The sequence below is a fragment of the Pseudopodoces humilis genome, chromosome 28 (genome assembly GCF_049639895.1).
Source record: "Pseudopodoces humilis isolate 2021_Gansu_Grassland_sample_001 chromosome 28, ASM4963989v1, whole genome shotgun sequence".
NCBI classification, from domain to species: domain Eukaryota; kingdom Metazoa; phylum Chordata; class Aves; order Passeriformes; family Paridae; genus Pseudopodoces; species Pseudopodoces humilis.
The window spans coordinates 1,422,828-1,440,964 of NC_142227.1; the positions used below are offsets into that span (position 1 = coordinate 1,422,828).

The 18,137-nt window shown below is 47.4% G+C and overlaps 1 protein-coding gene across 2 annotated transcripts in view; it reads left to right on the forward strand.

The window, feature by feature from the left end:
- UPF1 (UPF1 RNA helicase and ATPase) overlaps positions 1 to 18,087 on the forward strand; it is a 25,108-nt gene extending 7,021 nt beyond the window's left edge. The window contains exons 5-24 of one of the 2 annotated variants that reach the window (XM_014260331.2): positions 728 to 908; positions 1,524 to 1,685; positions 2,262 to 2,346; positions 2,499 to 2,597; positions 2,796 to 2,913; positions 3,719 to 3,878; positions 3,986 to 4,104; positions 5,177 to 5,341; positions 5,463 to 5,577; positions 6,111 to 6,254; positions 7,157 to 7,370; positions 8,423 to 8,540; positions 9,488 to 9,644; positions 10,569 to 10,711; positions 11,389 to 11,563; positions 12,448 to 12,529; positions 13,622 to 13,783; positions 13,903 to 14,120; positions 14,390 to 14,512; positions 15,515 to 18,087. In XM_014260331.2, coding sequence (XP_014115806.2) covers positions 728 to 908; positions 1,524 to 1,685; positions 2,262 to 2,346; positions 2,499 to 2,597; positions 2,796 to 2,913; positions 3,719 to 3,878; positions 3,986 to 4,104; positions 5,177 to 5,341; positions 5,463 to 5,577; positions 6,111 to 6,254; positions 7,157 to 7,370; positions 8,423 to 8,540; positions 9,488 to 9,644; positions 10,569 to 10,711; positions 11,389 to 11,563; positions 12,448 to 12,529; positions 13,622 to 13,783; positions 13,903 to 14,120; positions 14,390 to 14,509 — 2,737 coding nt within the window. In that variant the 3' untranslated portion in view covers positions 14,510 to 14,512; positions 15,515 to 18,087. The remainder of the gene's footprint in view (positions 1 to 727; positions 909 to 1,523; positions 1,686 to 2,261; positions 2,347 to 2,498; positions 2,598 to 2,795; positions 2,914 to 3,718; positions 3,879 to 3,985; positions 4,105 to 5,176; positions 5,342 to 5,462; positions 5,578 to 6,110; positions 6,255 to 7,156; positions 7,371 to 8,422; positions 8,541 to 9,487; positions 9,645 to 10,568; positions 10,712 to 11,388; positions 11,564 to 12,447; positions 12,530 to 13,621; positions 13,784 to 13,902; positions 14,121 to 14,389; positions 14,513 to 15,514) is intronic. The other variant, XM_005531664.3, reaches the window with a different exon arrangement.
- Positions 18,088 to 18,137: the final 50 nt, after the last annotated feature.

Genomic DNA, 18,137 nt, shown 5'->3' on the forward strand with positions numbered 1-18,137 from the left:
CTCGCTTTCATTCTGGCCCAAAATACGTTTTATATTCTGGTTTGCCGCCCTTTTTCCTGCAGGTGGTCACGCAGGGATGCAGATGCAGCAAAGGGAATTTATGTTGGTGAACATCTTAGTTCTGTAGGAAAGGATTTTTCCTAAATTCTGCATTTCTTAGTGGGGGAAAGGGGTTTTTCCCTCTTTTTTTTGAGCTTTGGAAGAGCCACAGCTCAGCTCAGGAGGTGACTCTTCCTGACTCTCACTCAGGGTGGTTTTATGTCAGCTCACAGAATCATTTGAGGCCACAGTAAATCAGAAATTGTTCTGACAGGCTCAGTCACAACTGAAAATTTATAATTATGTGTGTTTTAATTCAGTGCTGTCACTGTGTGTTTGCCAGTAGAAATTGTATTTCTGTGGAGGAAGTTCTGGTTGGGAAATAACCTCTTTCCCTGATCCGTGTGTGCACAATCTTTATGGATTATAAACCACCTCCAAAGGCATCGTGCTTAATATTTTAAATGAATTTTCAATCCTGGAAACACCCAACCAACAGTCCTGAAATAATTGTTTCAACAATCCTGAAATAAGATCAGGAAAAAAAAAAACAACCCAAATTTTCCCAGCAGTCTGGGATTTGTTTTGCTTGGATTTTCCCTGGTTTTCGAGCAGTTTGAGGAGCACCCTCTGCAGCAGCTCGGTCTTGTCCAAGCTGACAATTTCTGTCTGTGTTTGGTTTGTGCAGGCAGCCCTGTGCCAGCCAGAGCAGCCTAAAGGACATCAACTGGGACAGCTCCCAGTGGCAGCCCCTGATCCAGGACCGCTGCTTCCTCTCCTGGCTGGTGAAGATCCCCTCGGAGCAGGAGCAGCTCCGCGCCCGGCAGATCACGGCCCAGCAGATCAACAAACTGGAGGAGCTCTGGAAGGTACAGCCTGCAGCTTTTAGGGTTTATTTTACTCAATTCTGAGTTGTTTTGGTTTTGTTTTTTTTTTTTTTTGAAGGGAGGACAAGACTTTTAGGAACTCTGGAAGGCAGAAATCACGCAAGGTTTAAATCCTGATAGGGATTTTTCCTAAATTCTGCATTCCTTAATGGAATTTTCCTCTTTTTTGAGCTTTGGAGGAGCCACAGCTCAGCTCAGGAGGTGACTCTGGAGCCAAGGAACTCTCACTCAGTGTGTTTTTCTCTCAGCTCACAGAATATTGGGTCAAAGGATTCAGGAAATTGTTGAAAGCTTCACCAAGCTGAAAAACAACTTTCCTTATCATATCCAGACTTCCAAATATTTCTGCTTTAAGTGAATTAAAGCAGAGCAGGGAGTTGTTGCTTCATTCAGTTTTGGGGTTTTGGAGAGGCATTTTGTGCATCCTTTAAAATTTAATCTGGGTTTGATGTGATTTCTCATGCCCTGCTGTAGTTTTAAGGGTGCTTCCACCTTGATATTGCTCCCTGTATCAGTAAAACACAGTTTTTATCAGTCCTGCTGTCAATTCCTACACTTCAAACTTTGGAACAAAACCTCTCTGCTTTAATTTTCCAGGAAAATCCATCTGCAACCCTGGAGGACTTGGAAAAACCTGGTGTTGATGAGGAGCCCCAGCATGTCCTGCTTAGATACGAAGATGCTTATCAATACCAAAATATATTTGGTCCTCTGGTCAAGCTTGAGGCAGATTATGACAAGAAACTCAAGGAATCTCAGGTAAAACGCGTGAGATTTGCTTTTTGAGGGACTCCTGCCCAGTCCTGGGCTCAATCACAGCACGAAAGGAAACGAAGTGAAAGAAATAAAGATTCGAATTGCTGTGGTGTAGCAGCAGTGGTGGTGCTGTGTGACAGGGAGAGGGGAGGAAAATCCTCACAGGGAGGAGTTTGAAGAGCTTGAAACACTTGGGAACACCTCTCACCTTTCCTGTGTTCAAGTTTTCCTTTCCAAAAAAGCACCTTCTCTCCCAGAGCTGCAGCTTTTTGTTATCCTCAGCAGCTGCAGTTCCCTGGCAGGGAAATGGGAATTCTGGGAACCCCTGGAAACATTTAACGGGTGTTGAAAGTGGGGGAGAATTACACAGCTGGTGAGCAGGACTTTGTTTCTCATCATGAACTCTCAGAGTTCACCTTCTGCAGGTGCTGTGAACTCAGCCACAGGAACAAATACAGATTTTTGTGACATTGGACCAGCAAGTTTTGTAATTTCTCCACTGTTTTGAAGCGCAGGACTGTGGTGGTTGGCAAAAACTCTTCAGGAAAATAACAGATGCTATTTTTTTTTTACCCTCAGACCCAAGATAACATCACAGTCAGGTGGGACCTGGGCTTGAACAAGAAGAGAATCGCTTATTTCACTTTGCCAAAGACTGATTCAGGTAAGGACACCTGGATTATCTCTTTGTCAGGGTTTCTTTTTTCCGCCTTGTGAATAAAATCAGCATTCAGCACGGTCTGAGGCTTGGCCTGGGGTGGCTCTGGAAGGATTTTGTGATTGCTCAGAGAGGTTTTTCTTCCCTTTCCTTTGCAGACATGCGCCTCATGCAAGGAGATGAGATCTGCCTGAGGTACAAGGGAGACCTGGCCCCGCTCTGGAAGGGAATTGGGCACGTGATCAAAGTTCCCGATAGTATCCTTTACTTGGAGAGCCCTCAGCAGGGCCAGGCCGAAGCTGGAGTCGTTAACAAGTCATTAATTATGTCCAAAAGTAATTCTCTGCTAATTCAAAATCTTGTCGGGGGGGGGGGGGGGGGGCTCTGCCGAAGAAAATCACCGAAATTGGGGAGAATAAAATTCAAATTTTTGCTCGAAATTACTACTTAACGAGGTTCTACAGATTATGGTGATGAGATAGCCATCGAGCTGAGGAGCAGCGTGGGAGCTCCAGTGGAGGTCACTCACAACTTCCAGGTGGATTTTGTGTGGAAATCCACTTCTTTTGACAGGTATTGAGGCAGCACCTCGCAGCTTGGCAGGCACCGGATGCACTCGGTGTACATTTTTGTTCTTTGCTTTCACTGAGTGGTTTTGAACAATAAAAAGTAAAATTTGTCTTGTTTTGGCACCACCCATGAGAAACCTCAGTGGTGAGCACCTGGTGCCTGGTTCAGAGAGCCTAAAAATGGAATTAATGGCATCAAATGGCTGATTTTTTCTCATTTTGGAGGGTTTGTTGCAAAGACATCAAAGGGAGAAATTTACCTTAGATTTAATGATACTTGAAACATGAGTAGGAAAACAATTTTATGGTTTAGCTTCCTGAAATTGCTCTAAACAGTTAAAATACCAAAATTTGGCTGTGGGGCCAAAGTCTGTGTTACTAAGACAGAGTTGGCTTCTTACCCTGCTATTAGAATTTTCTATTAGTAGTATATCCTACTATTATTATTTCCTTTTATCCTATAAGTTTATTCATTGTGGCTGCAAATTTCCTTCAAATTTTGCACCAAAACCCCTGTCACAGGTTCCTCAATTTACTTTAAATTTAATTTAACCTGAAATTACTGTCACAGGTTCCATCACCAAAGGCTGGTGTTCCTCTCCACGCTTTCCTGGGAATACCTTGTGATGTTCACACAGGGAAAAGGCAAAATCCGTGTTCCCAGAGCGTCATTTTTGTGATTTTAATTCTGCTAACGAGTGTTGGACGTTGTTCTGTGTCCCATTCGTGTCTGAAACCTGGTGTAGGACACCTGTGGGTGGTTCACACGGATCTTTAGGGATAATTTTCCTGCTTTTCCTTGTTTTCAGGATGCAGAGCGCTCTGAAAACGTTTGCAGTGGACGAGACCTCGGTGTCTGGGTACATTTACCACAAACTGCTGGGCCACGAGGTGGAAGATGTCATCATCAAATGCCAGCTGCCCAAACGCTTCACAGCCCAGGGACTCCCTGATCTCAACCACTCTCAGGTGACCTCACCTCCCAGGAGGGCAGGAAAGATCCACAAACAGAGGTTAAACAGCTTAAACCCCGTGCTTGGCATGTGAAATAGCGCTAAACCTGGTTTTTATTTCAGGTTTATGCTGTCAAGACCGTCCTGCAGCGTCCTCTGAGCCTTATCCAGGGTCCCCCTGGCACTGGGAAAACGGTGACATCGGCCACCATCGTCTATCACCTGGCCAGGCAGGGCAATGGGTGAGAGCTGCTCTACCTTGATTTTAAAACTAAAAAATCATTTGTGTCATTGAAGTGTGTTTTCTGGGGAGACTTCATTGCACAAAATATCCTTCCCCAGCTTGTTTTTAGGGGGTGTGTTGTTATTTGTGTTTTATTTATATTTTTATATATTTTATGTTATATATATATTATATTTATATGTATTTTATATTCTTATATCAATTTTATATATGTGTTTGTATTTTATATTTATATATTTTACTTTATTTTTTTATTGTATGTAATGTTCCTATTTATATTTTTTATTCTTATATATATTTTATATGTATCTATATTTTATATATAATTTTTATATATTTCTATTTATTTTCTATTTATATATTTTCTATTTATATATTTTCTATTTATATATTTTATTTATATTTATTTTATTCTATATTTATTTTCAATTTTTATTATATTGCAAGTCTAGTGGGAAAATAATCCAGTTTATTGAGAGTTGTGGCTGATTTTCGGCAGCTTTCTGGCCAGTTTTTGGCTGTTTTCTGGCTGTTTTCTGGCTGTTTTCTGGCTGTTTTCTGGCTGTTTTCTGGCTGTTTTCTGGCTGTTTTCTGGCTGTTTTCTGGCTGTTTTCTGGCTGTTTTCTGGCTGTTTTCTGGCTGTTTTCTGGCTGTTTTCTGGCTGTTTTCTGGCTGTTTTCTGGCTGTTTTCTGGCTGTTTTCTGGCTGTTTTCTGGCTGTTTTCTGGCTGTTTTCTGGCTGTTTTCTGGCTGTTTTCTGGCTGTTTTCTGGCTGTTTTCTGGCTGTTTTCTGGCTGTTTTCTGGCTGTTTTCTGGCTGTTTTCTGGCTGTTTTCTGGCTGTTTTCTGGCTGTTTTTTGGCTGTTTTTTGGCTGATTTCTGGCTGTTTTTTGGCTGTTTTCTGTCTGTTTTTTGGCTGTTTTTTGGCTGTTTTCTGGCTGTTTTCTGGCTGTTTTTTGGCTGATTTCTGTCTGTTTTTTGGCTGTTTTCTGGCTGATTTTTGGCTGTTTTCTAGCTGATTTCTGGCTGATTTCTGGCCGTTTTTTTGCTGATTTCTGGCTGCTGTCTGCAGGCCCGTGCTGGTGTGTGCCCCCAGCAACATCGCCGTGGATCAGCTGACGGAGAAGATCCACCAGACCGGCCTCAAGGTGGTTCGTCTGTGTGCCAAGAGCCGCGAGGCCATCGACTCGCCGGTGTCCTTCCTGGCCCTGCACAACCAGATCCGGAACATGGACAGGTGAGCCGTGTCCCTCTGCTGGCCTCGCCTCAGGGGTCTCTCTGCTTGCTGGGGTTTTATTGTGTTTGGCTCAATTGGAGCTCAGCCCTACAGATGGAGTTGCTGGGTTTTTGTTTTTCAGCATGCCGGAGCTTCAGAAGCTGCAGCAGCTCAAGGATGAGACTGGAGAGCTTTCCTCTGCTGATGAGAAGCGTTACCGGGCGCTGAAACGCACGGCAGAGCGGGAGCTGCTCATGGTGAGACCCCCAAACCCCGGGGGTGTCATCCCAAACCCCGGGGGTGTCATCCCAAACCCCGGGGGTGTCATCCCAAACCCCGGGGGTGTCATCCCAAACCCCGGGGGTGCCATCCCAAATCCCAGGGGTGTCATCCCAAACTCTGGGGGTGTCATCCCAAACCCCGGGGGTGTCATCCCAAATCCTGGGGGTGTCATCCCAAATCCCGGGGGTGTCATCCCAAACCCCGGGGGTGTCATCCCAAATCCTGGGGGTGTCATCCCAAACCCCGGGGGTGTCATCCCAAATCCTGGGGGTGTCATCCCAAATCCCGGGGGTGCCATCCCAAATCCCAGTGCTGTCCCCCCAGTCCCAGTGCTGTCCCCCCCCAATCCCAGTGCTGTCCCCCCAGTCCCAGTGCTGTCCCCCCAGTCCCAGTGCTGTCCCCCCAATCCCAGTGCTGTCCCCCCAGTCCCAGTGCTGTCCCCCCAGTCCCAGTGCTGTCCCCCCAATCCTGGCGCTGCTCCCGGCGCTGACCCCGCTCCCTGCCGCAGAACGCCGATGTGATCTGCTGCACCTGTGTGGGAGCTGGCGATCCCCGCCTGGCCAAGATGCAGTTCCGCTCCATCCTCATCGACGAGAGCACGCAGGCCACCGAGCCCGAGTGCATGGTGCCCGTGGTCCTGGGGGCAAAGCAGGTCAGTCCTTGCATTTCCCTGGAAGTGCACAGCAGGGAGTGGCACTGAGACACCACATTCCCACTGTAGGCACACAGAAAATTTCCTTTTCTGTAATAGAAACCCAACTGACTTCATTTGGGGTCAGCCCTGTTCCTTTGGGGTTATTCCTGTTCCTTTGGGGTCAGCCCTGTTCCTTTGGGGTTATTCCTGTTCCTTTGGGGTCAGCCCTGTTCCTTTGGGGTCAGCCCTGTTCATTTGGGGTTATTCCTGTTCATTTTGGGGTCAGCCCTGTTCATTTTGGGGTCAGCTCTGTTCCTTTGGGGTCAGCCCTGTTGGAACAATCTGGAGAGTGAATAAGATTTGATATGAAATATAAAATCATCTGCAAAGAGAGTGGCACTAAAGGTCGCTGAGCCTTTGGGGAGAGCTGAAACATAGCACAAGTTGGAATGATTAATTCCCAATATGTCAGGGAATGGTTTAAACTGACAGAGAGTGGGTTTGGATTTTATATTTAGGGGGAATTGTTACCTGTTAGGGAGGGGAGGGGCTGGGATGGAATTCCCAGAGAAGCTCCAGGGAGAGCTCAGAGCCCCTTGCAGGGCCTACAGGAGGCTCCAGGAGGGATTTGGGACAAGGAATGGAATCCCAGGATGCAGGGATGGATGGGATATGGGAGGGAATTGCGGGCAGGGAGGGGCTGAGATGGAATTCCCAGAGCAGCTGTGTCTGCCCCTGGATCCCTGGGAGCGCCCAAAGCCAGGCTGGAGCCACCCTGGGATAGCGGGAAGCGTCACCAACTGGGATTTACAATCCTCCCAAGCCAAACTGCGATTCTGCCTTATCCAGTGGGATATTTATAAATTATCCCAAACAAGCTGCAGCAGCCAAACCGAGCCACCCCCACCCTGTTCCCGCAGCTGATCCTGGTGGGTGACCACTGCCAGCTGGGGCCCGTGGTGATGTGCAAGAAGGCGGCCAAGGCGGGGCTGTCGCAGTCGCTGTTCGAGCGGCTGGTGGTGCTGGGCATCCGGCCCATCCGCCTGCAGGTGCAGTACCGCATGCACCCCGCGCTCAGCGCCTTCCCCTCCAACATCTTCTACGAGGGATCCCTCCAGAACGGCGTCACCGCAGGTGAGGGGCTGCTGCTGCTGCTGCAGGGCTCGCTGCTGCTGCTGCTGCTGCTGCTGCTGCTGCTGCTGCAGGGATCGCTGCTGCTGCTGCTGCTGCAGGGATCACTGCTGCTGCTGCAGGGCTCGCTGCTGCTGCTGCTGCTGCAGGGCTCGCTGCTGCTGCTGCTGCTGCAGGGCTCGCTGCTGCTGCTGCAGGGCTCGCTGCTGCCACAGGGACAGCGGGGATGGTGCTGGCGTGGCCCTAAAAATGGAGTTGGGAGCAGGGAGCGGTGCTGAGCAGTTCCTGGTGTGGGCGCACACACACACACACACACACACGTGTTCCTTTTCCTTGACACAGACCAGAGGGACCTCAGTTTGTGATGGTCCTGTTCCTTTGGGGTGGGTCCTGTTCATTTTGGGGTTATTCCTGTTCATTTTGAGGTCAGCCCTGTTCATATTGGGGTCAGCCCTGTTCATTTTGAGGTCAGCCCTGTTCATTTTGGGGTCAGCCCTGTTCATTTGGGCTCAGCCCTGTTCATTTTGGGGTCAGCCCTGTTCATTTTGGGGTTATTCCTGTTCATTTTGGGCTCAGCCCTGTTCATTTTGGGCTCAGCCCTGTTCATTTTGGGCTCAGCCCTGTTCATTTTGGGCTCAGCCCTGTTCATTTTGGGCTCAGCCCTGTTCATTTGGGGTCAGCCCTGTTCCTTTGGGTTCAGCCCTGTTCATTTGGGTTCAGCCCTGTTCATTTGGGCTCAGCCCTGTTCATTTTGGGCTCAGCCCTGTTCATTTTGGGGTCAGCCCCGTTTCTGTTCCCATGGCCTGGAAGGTGTCAGTGCTGTTGGAACAATCTGGAGAGTGAATAAGATTTGATATGAAAACAATCATCTGCAAAGAGAGTGGCACTAAAGGTGGCTGAGCCTTTGGGGAGAGCTGCAAATCTTCATCAGGGATCAAAGCAGGCGTTCTCTCATCTGGGTTTGGTTTTTTAATGAAAAACTTTGCATCTCGCTTCATTTTGAGGCACTTTGATATGGAAATTGCTGACTTGTGCTGCTCCCCGTTGCTCCTCAGCTGACAGGGTGAAGAAAGGCTTCGATTTCCAGTGGCCCCAGCCTGACAAACCCATGTTCTTCTACGTGACCCAGGGACAGGAGGAGATTGCCAGCTCAGGCACCTCTTACCTGAACAGGTGAGCAAAACTCAGCCCAAAACCTGGGTGGGCAGGGCTGGGCTTTGGGCCAAGCCTGGAAAAGCTCCCAGCAGGGCTGCAGCCCGAGCTGCATTTCAGAGCTGCTCCTCCCTGCCTCCTTTTAGGGCAAACAGGAGCAGCTCTGAGCTGGCATTGTGGAGAAGGAGCAGGGGGTGATAAAATGCCTGATGTGGATGAGTTTGGGCCAGCAGAAAACGCTGAATTTTGAATTTTTGAATTTTGAACGTTTTGAATTCCAATAACTCCTCAGGCAGAATCCAAAATCTCAGATTAGTCCAAAAGGGATGGAAACGAACTTTTTGTTTTTCCCTATTTTTTTTTCCTGCACATTCCACCTTCTTTCTCAACAAATTAACTTAAAATTCGCTCCTCTTGGGTCGTGATTGTTCATGTGCCTGGCAGGGAAATCAGCCCAAGTTACGAAAAAAATATCAGCCGAGGTATTTTTAATCTCAGTCTGTTTCCTGAGCAGCATGTGCAAGACTGGATACAGCGAAGCAGATTGTGCACAAACACAAACAGCACAATGGTTGGCTGATAGGGGCCACTGACATTCAAAACATTCTATATTTAAAGCTTTAAGATAAAGCCACCCAAGGATCTGGGGGATGTTTGGGATGATGCTGGTTTGTAAAAGTTCCACGTGTACATTTCCAGCAAGAAATTCCTTTTGGAATTAAGGGGGTTTTGCTGTTTGTTGTGCAGCTCTGAGGAGGTGGAGGTGAAATTTGTGGCGTTCTGAGGCCTTTGGGGTGTTGGTTTTGTCCCAGATTCCTCTCTGCATGTCCCGAGTGAGGAGCTGGAGCCAAATTAATTGCGGTGCTGGAGCAAAATTGATCTTTCCATGGAAGCACCCTGCCCTGGGAGCCTTTTAAACCCCATGAACTTGTTAAAAAACTGATCCCTGACCCAATGTGCCTCTCCAGGACGGAAGCTGCCAATGTGGAGAAGATCACCACCAAGCTGCTCAAGGCTGGGGCCAAGCCTGACCAGATTGGCATCATCACCCCCTACGAGGGCCAGCGCTCCTACCTGGTGCAGTACATGCAGTTCAGCGGCTCCCTGCACACAAAGCTCTACCAGGTACTGCAAAAGTCACAGATGGGGAAATTCTCCCTGGTTTTTTACGTTTGTTCCATCTTCAGGCTCGGTCTGTGTCGATGGATGGGTTTTGGAGTTGGTTTTGGTTGAGGTTGATGGATGGGTTTGTGAATTTTGGAGTTGGTTTTGGTTAGTGTCGATGGATGGGTTTGTGAATTTTGGAGTTGGTTGTGGTTAAAATCAAGGAGATGAGTTAGGAGTTACCAATGGGGACAGGGAAAAGAGGAATCCCTGCTAAAATCTGCGTGGAAAGAGGCTCCAACAAATCCTCTGAGGCACAGAAGGGAGAGGTCACTGTGGAAAACCTTGTTCCTTCATCAGCCCTCCATGCCAAGGGACGTGCAGGAAACCAAGCAAATAAATCCTGGTGGCCACAGGATTTATTTGCTTGGGAACACATCCTGCCATCAGTGAAACTCCTCCAGCAAACAGAAAAACGAGCTGCTCCAAACAGGACAGTGCTGTGTTTAATATTGTTTTGCAAGATTGAGAACTGGAGCGGTGTTTTCACTGCAGGGATTGGTGGAAATGTTTTTCCCTGTGCCAGGAATGATGTGTCCCCTCTCACTGAGGTTTCTCAGAGCTGATTTGGACCTTTCATCCCACAACATTTTGGAACAGTCAGAACTTTCTGGCAGCGTCCTCAGCGAAGAGCAACAGTTTTGGGGACCCAGGAGAACCATAAAGCTCTGAAGATGAAAGGAGTTTCTGCTACACTGAGACTCTGTGTTCCCCTCTGGGGAAGCTGCTCAGTGCCCAGAGGAATTACCAAACCATCCCTCACTCCAAAAACAACATTTTTTCTCAGCTGGTGGAAGGTTCAGTGCGTGGTCAGGCCCTTTGGCAGTGCCTGCTGGTGTCAGAGCTGTTTTGCTTCCGTGATTGAGGTGTTTTCCTGTGTTCCAGGAAGTGGAAATTGCGAGTGTGGACGCCTTCCAGGGCAGGGAGAAGGATTTCATCATCCTGTCCTGCGTGAGGGCCAACGAGCACCAGGGGATCGGCTTCCTCAACGACCCCAGGAGGCTCAACGTGGCCCTGACAAGAGCCAGGTGAGGGAAAAGTGGGCATGGAGGGACAGGGCACAGGGAATGGCTTCCAGAGGGTGGGAGAGTGGGGAGGAATCCTTGGGATGGCATTCCCAGAGCGGCTGCTCCATCCCTGGAGGTGTCCAAGGCCAGGCTGGAGCAGCCTGGGACTGTGGGAGGTGTCCCTGCCCGTGGGATGGGATGTGGATCATCATCACTGGATCAGCTTTAAGGTCTCTCCAGCCCAGCCCATCCTGTGCCATTTTTATGTGCTCATCTCAGCATTTGGCATTTCAAAAATAAATAAATTAAATTTTGAAATAAATTAAATTTTAAAATAAATTGAATTTTAAAATAAATTAAATTCTAGAAGTCACTGGAGCCTCCCTGTTTTCAGCACAGATCCCTTCCCTTCATCTGCTTCTCCATCCCTTCCAGAACCACTTTTTGCCCATTTTGGGTTTTTTTTTTTTGGATGGATTTGATTCCAAAGAGGCTGAGATGCAATCCAGCACCACGCTGCTCGGCTTCCCTGGTGTTTCCAAGCCCGGGGGGTTTGGCTGAGCACAGAGCAAGCCTGAAGGAGGAATTTTGTGGTGCTGAGCCACATCTGGAACAATCAACAATTCCCAGTTCCATCAGGCTCCTCCTGCAGCCCCCAGAGGGGTTTTAACCTCACCTGGGGCTGACTTTGTTCCCAGGTACGGGGTGATCATCGTGGGGAACCCCAAAGCCCTGTCCAAGCAGCCCCTCTGGAATCACCTCCTGAATTACTACAAGGAGCAGAAGGTGCTGGTGGAGGGACCCCTCAACAACCTGCGCGAGAGCCTCATGCAGTTCAGCAAACCCCGCAAGCTCGTCAACACCATCAACCCCGTGAGTGCCCTGCCCCGGCCCCCCGCGCTCTGACAGCAGCCAATTAGCCCCTGATGGATTAATTAATGATAAATGAGTGCAGTGAGCCACCCACACAGCCTCACGCCCCGCTGAGGTTTCCATTTTTGCCGCCTTTCCCCGTGCAGCGTGACTTCAGGGGGAAGCAGCTGCTGCCGTCGGCAGGCTGAGCAAAGTTCGTTATTTCTCTTTAATTGCGGGATTTGATGAGGGGTGAATCCTGAATGGAATAAAGGAGCTGGTTTGTGTAGAAAGGGAAAACTCACTTTTAACCCTCAAGCTGCAAGTTTTATATTTGATTTTTGATAGGGATTGTTAGTGGGGGAAAAGGGAAAACTCACTTTTAACCCTCAAGCTGCAAGTTTTATATTTGATTTTTGATAGGGATTGTTAGTGGGGGAAAAGGGAAAACTCACTTTTAACCCTCAAGCTGCAAGTTTTATATTTGATTTTTGATAGGGATTGTTAGTGGGGGAAAAGGGAAAACTCACTTTTAACCCTCAAGCTGCAAGTTTTATATTTGATTTTTTTTTTTTTTAATATATTTTGATTTTGGCTTGGCAGCCAGCACAGGACAGTGAAGGGAACAAGGGAATTCTCAGAATAGACCAAAAACTCATCAAATGTTTCACAGTTTGGGACAGGCAGCTGGAAAAAAATCTTATTTTTGGTGTCCAGGATGTGGCTGAAATAATAATTAAATATTTTCTGTGTGTTAGAATGAATCTGTTTACCCAGCATTTGCGTGCTGTGGGTGGAGTTTTATGGATTTTTTTACCCCAAAATAGCTTCCACTGAGGTTGCAATGCAAGTTTTTCTTGGGGAAAAAAATGAGGATTAATGTCTAATTCCCAAAATCTCTGCAGGGTGCCCGTTTCATGACCACTGCCATGTATGATGCACGGGAGGCCATCATCCCTGGCTCTGTCTACGACCGCAGCAGCCAAGGTAAATTCCCAAAATTCACTTTTAGGGGTTTATTCTTCCCCTAATCAGCCCCTGAGGGGTCACATCTTACACATTTCAAACTTTGCGCTTCTTCAGAGCTTTTAAACGTGTGGAAGTCTTGAATTTGTTAAAGATTTAAACTTCAAACTGCAGAAAAATACGGGATTTGAGGACTGAAAATGTTTGGGATGAGCTTAAGGGCTGAAAATGGGATGAAGTTAAGGGCTGAAAATGTTTGGGATGAAATTGAGGCTGAAGTGTTTGGGATTTAATTTATTTTGAAAATGTTTGGGGTGAATTTGATGGCTGAAAATGGGATGGATTTGAGGCTGAAATATTTGGGATTTAACAATTGACAATGTTTGGGATGGATTTAAGGCTGAAATATTTGGGATTTAATTTATTTTGAAAATGTTTGGGATGGATTTAAGGCTGAAATATTTGGGATTTAATTTATTTTGAAAATGTTTGGGATGGATTTAAGGCTGAAATATTTGGGATTTAATTTATTTTGAAAATGTTTGGGATGGATTTAAGGCTGAAATATTTGGGATTTAATTTATTTTGAAAATGTTTGGGATGGATTTGAGGGCTGAAAATGTTTGGGATGAAGTTGCAGCTGAAAATGTTTGGGATGGATTTGATGGCTGAAAATGTTTGGGATTTAATTTATTTTGAAAATGTTTGGGATGGATTTGATGGCTGAAAATATTTGGGATTTAATTTATTTTGAAAATGGGATGAATTTGAGGCTGAAAATTTGGGACTGAATTTCTTTTGAAAATGTTTGGGATGAATTTGATGGCTGAAAATGTTTGGGATGGATTTGAGGCTGAAAATTTGGGATCTGCCTGGAGTTTGCTGTCTGTAAACAGAATCCCAGGCAGATGTGTGCAGAGCAAGGGCAGAATGAGGGGAAGAGGAGTGTGAGAGGCGTGTGAGGACTGTGAGATGGCGCTGTGGGAACGAGCGTGGCTCGGGCGGATTTATGGAATTCCCAGGCGTGGAATAACGAGCGAGGCGGGATGGCTGCTCTGTTTTCATCTGGAAACCCCCAGAACTGCTGCAATCCCTGCTTCTCCCTTTTCCCAGGGCGTCCCTCCAACATGTACTTCCAAACCCACGACCAGATTGGGATGATCAGCGCCGGCCCCAGCCACGTCACTGCCATGAACATTCCCATCCCCTTCAACCTCGTCATGCCCCCCATGCCTCCCCCGGGCTACTTCGGCCAGGCCAACGGCCCCGCTGCAGGTAAAAGGGGGAAAAAAGCCATCCCAGGAGCCAGCTGGGAGGGGTCAGATTGGCTAAAAAATAAAACGTGTTTTGTCACCTGTGAAATTTCTCACTGTGTGGGGTGAACTCCTCTCCAGGCCGCGGGGCTCCCAAAGGAAAGACCGGCCGCGGAGGGCGGCAGAAAAACCGATTTGGGATTCCTGGCACGAGCCAGTCCAACCTCCCCAACAGCCAGGCCAGCCAGGATGTGGTGTCCCAGCCCTTCTCCCAGGGCCCCCTGACCCAGGGCTACATCTCCATGAGCCAGCCCTCACAGATGAGTCAGCCTGGGCTCTCCCAACCGGAATTATCCCAGGTGAGCGCGGGTTTTGGGATAGCCGGAGGTTTTGGTGACCCCACGAGACCGGGGCTGCGGCAGTTACACCCTGCACCGCTGGGGCCATGAGGGTGAAATGTTGATTCAGCTGATGAGCAGCTCAAAGAGCCCTTAATGTGGGGAAATTCTGCACCCAAAAAAAGCAGATTTAAAAAACCAAACGCTCCCAGCTTTAGCATTCACCTGGGTCTGCTTTGCACTTGAGCTGGACACTGACTTGGAGGCTTCCCTGCCCTCTTCCCTTCCAGGACAGTTACCTTGGTGATGAGTTTAAATCCCAGATTGACGTGGCGCTGTCACAGGACTCAACTTACCAGGGGGAACGAGCATATCAACATGGTGGAGTGACGGGACTGTCACAGTATTAGAGTGTAAGGACCCCTGTGTCCCCTCCTGATCACACTGTCCCCTCCTGATCACACTGTCCCCTCCTGATTCACTGTCCCCACCTGATTTAAACTGTCCCCACCTGATTTAAACTGTCTCCACCTGATTTAAACTGTCTCCACCTGATTTAAACTGTCTCCACCTGATTTAAACTGTCTCCACCTGATTTAAACTGTCTCCACCTGATTTAAACTGTCTCCACCTGATTTAAACTGTCCCACCTCCTGATTTAAACTGTCCCACCTCCTGATTTAAACTGTCCCACCTCCTGATTTAAACTGTCCCACCTCCTGATTTAAACTGTCTCCACCTGATTTAAACTGTCTCCACCTGATTTAAACTGTCTCCACCTGATTTAAACTGTCTCCACCTGATTTAAACTGTCTCCACCTGATTTAAACTGTCTCCACCTGATTTAAACTGTCTCCACCTGATTTAAACTGTCCCACCTCCTGATTTAAACTGTCTCCACCTGATTTAAACTGTCTCCACCTGATTTAAACTGTCTCCACCTGATTTAAACTGTCTCCACCTGATTTAAACTGTCCCACCTCCTGATTTAAACTGTCCCACCTCCTGATTTAAACTGTCTCCACCTGATTTAAACTGTCTCCACCTGATTTAAACTGTCTCCACCTGATTTAAACTGTCTCCACCTGATTTAAACTGTCCCACCTCCTGATTTAAACTGTCCCACCTCCTGATTTAAACTGTCTCCACCTGATTTAAACTGTCTCCACCTGATTTAAACTGTCTTCACCTGATTTAAACTGTCTTCACCTGATTTAAAACTGTCCCCACCTGATTCATACTGTGTCCCCACCTGATTTAAAACTGTCCCCACCTGATTTAAACTGTCCCCACCTGATTTAAACTGTCCCCTCTCCTTATTTGAATTATCCCTCCCCTGATCTCATCTGTCCCTCCCTGGTTTAACCCCTCTGGGTGAGCAGACCCCCCTGACCGAGCTCTCCTTCCTCCCCCAGGTTGAGGAAGAAGAGCTAAGCTTGCGTGGAGCTTAGTTCATCAGCATTTTATTCTGGGTAATAAAAAAAATAAAATAAAATGGATACCTGTTTTCCACTGCTAAAACTGAAGCACCACTGTGTGAGAGCAACAGGAGAAAGAAACCAACCAACGGAGAGGAGAGGAGAGAGAGAGAAGGGAGCGCGCGCGAGAGCCACTGCTAGAGCTCACTGAGACAAGGAGACTGACCGAGAGGAGAGAGAGCCCTGAAGGACTGGCTGGCGCCTCGCTGGGACGGACCTCACCCCAACAGGAGTGCTCAGCTGAGTCCCTGCTCCCCCAGTCACCCCAGCTCCGGAGAAGGGCCTTAAAAAAGCAGGTTTCACTTCATTCCATACTTCTCTTTGCGAGCAGGGCATTACCTTTTCAGAGCGGATGGGGAGAGGAAAACCCTCATCTCAGAGTTGGGCTCGTTTTGCCGGGGGTACTTAAAAAAAAAAAAACCACAAATATTTTAGCAGGAAGTGTTTACATTGTAAAAGCAGAGTATCTGAGAGAGGGAGGGAAAGCAAAACAAAAACAAAAAGAGAGAGAGAAAAGTCCCTGCCTGGGTGACAGCCAGCCAAGCAGAAATCCAGCTGCTGCTCAACTCTGAGGTGCAGGTTTTGTTGTCCAACACTGGCTCTGAAATTTGTTGTCATCGTGTCGCCCACATTCTGAACGAGGTGGTTTTAAAGAGATCCTTTCAAAAAAAAAAAAAAAAAGGAGCACTGAATTTTTTAAGAAGTTTTGTCTCTGAATTCTTAGTGGTGGACCTGGGAGATTTAGATCCTTGTTCTGAGAAGCTTATATTACAAAAGAAAAAAAAACTTAAAAAAAAAAAGACAAAAAAAAAAAAAAACCCCAAAAAAAAAGATGTTTCAAACAAAAATTAGAGCACCATCCTTGAGAACTTCCAGTGTGATTTCAAGTTGCAGCAATCAGCCTCTTCTTCCTACACGGGATAGCAGTTGAGAGTGAGAGGAGCCTGCGTGCTCGAGCAGGAGGGTTTCAAAGTGTTTTCTGTATGCTTTAATTGGCAACTGTCTGGACTCTACTCTGTGAAAAACAGCCTTTCTGTAAGATGAACTTTATGCTTGAAAGGGGACGGGTTCCTGTGCCCTTCGGCCCTGGAGGGAAGGTGCAGCCAGGCCTGCTTTGGTCCCCATGGATTTGGGGAGGAGTAGTGGAAATTGGGGATTATTTTGGCCGGGAAGTAAAGGCTCCACGCCGCTGCAGCAGCGGGATGGACAAACGGACAAAGCAGGCAGGTGGTGGAAGGTGGTGGCCTCTGAGAGAGAGAGAGAGAGAGAGAGCTGGGTTTAGTTTAGGAGGATGGGTCAGGCTTTGGGGTTTGTCCTTGGGTGATGAAGGCAGGAGAGGGACAGAGTGAGGTGTTGAAGCGAAGTTTTCAGGGGGGGGGGAAAAAAAAAAGGTTTGGAAAAGCTTTGCTTTGTTAAAGGCGAAGTTTTCAGCCCAGCTGGGGATCAGGACTGGGAGAGGAGCCCACGAGGAGAAGCCATCCACGTCCTGAGTTGTAGCCATGTCTGGAACACTCACAGGGGAGCACTTGGGAGCTTTTCATTTCTGTCCAAACCTTGCTGGGAACAGCGCAGAGAGAGAGGATCGATTCCTCCAGCCCCGTTTTTTTGAGCAGATCCTGAATTGGAAGTAACCTCTACCTCCCAATTGGCAGCAGAGATGGATCCAGAGCCTGGGTGTTGTCAGGCTGGAGTTAAGCTTTACACTCAAAGGGCTCCAAGTGTTTCTAGTCCTTTTTTTTGGGGGGGGAACTCAAAATACCTCTCATCTGAATGTACTTCAAACAGCTCAGACCCCGTTTTTGTAGCCAGGGAGGGGGGAAACCCTTTTGTTCCTGTCCTTCCTGGAGATCCCTGCCCTGGATTTGCTGGATCTGCCCCCAGAGCACCCCCAGCCCGGGAGGGACGAGCTCCCCCAACCCCAGGGGGGAGCTGCAGAAACCACAAAAACCACAAAAAAAAAAAACTCACAAAACCCATTCTTTTCTCATCCAAAGCCTCCAGAGTTTAGACTTCCAAAACAGTGAAAGAATGGAGACACAGGCCACCTTCCTTCCTCGTGAGATGGACTTGTTTTATTTATTAACATTGCCGAAGGGCTTTTTAATTTTATTTTTTTCCCTTCATAGGCTGCGTAGTGGCGTAGAATTTTCGGGTAGGTTTAAGCTGAACCCCTCTGTGCAAAGCTATCCATGAGTAATGTAGCCCCCTCCTCTCCCCTCACCCTTTATTTCACTGCTGGGAATGCTTGCCTCTGCTTCGTGCTGGTTTTTTCCTTTGTAGCAGTTCAAACTCTTTTTGAGTTTTACAAATCCAGACATCAGTGCTAGCACGGTGTTAAAAAACTCTTCCTTTTGTTTTTTTTTTTTTTTGTTTGTTTCGTTTTTTTGGTTTTTTTTTTAATTAATTGAATTATTTTTTTTTTTCTGTCTCAGTTTTGTTTTAAAACCTGTTTGTCATCAATAAAAAAAACAAACAAAAATACGAATAAACAGCTCTTGCATTCAAGGTGGCCCCTAAGTTTCAATGAGGAAACCATGCAACGTTCATTAAAGCTTTAGTC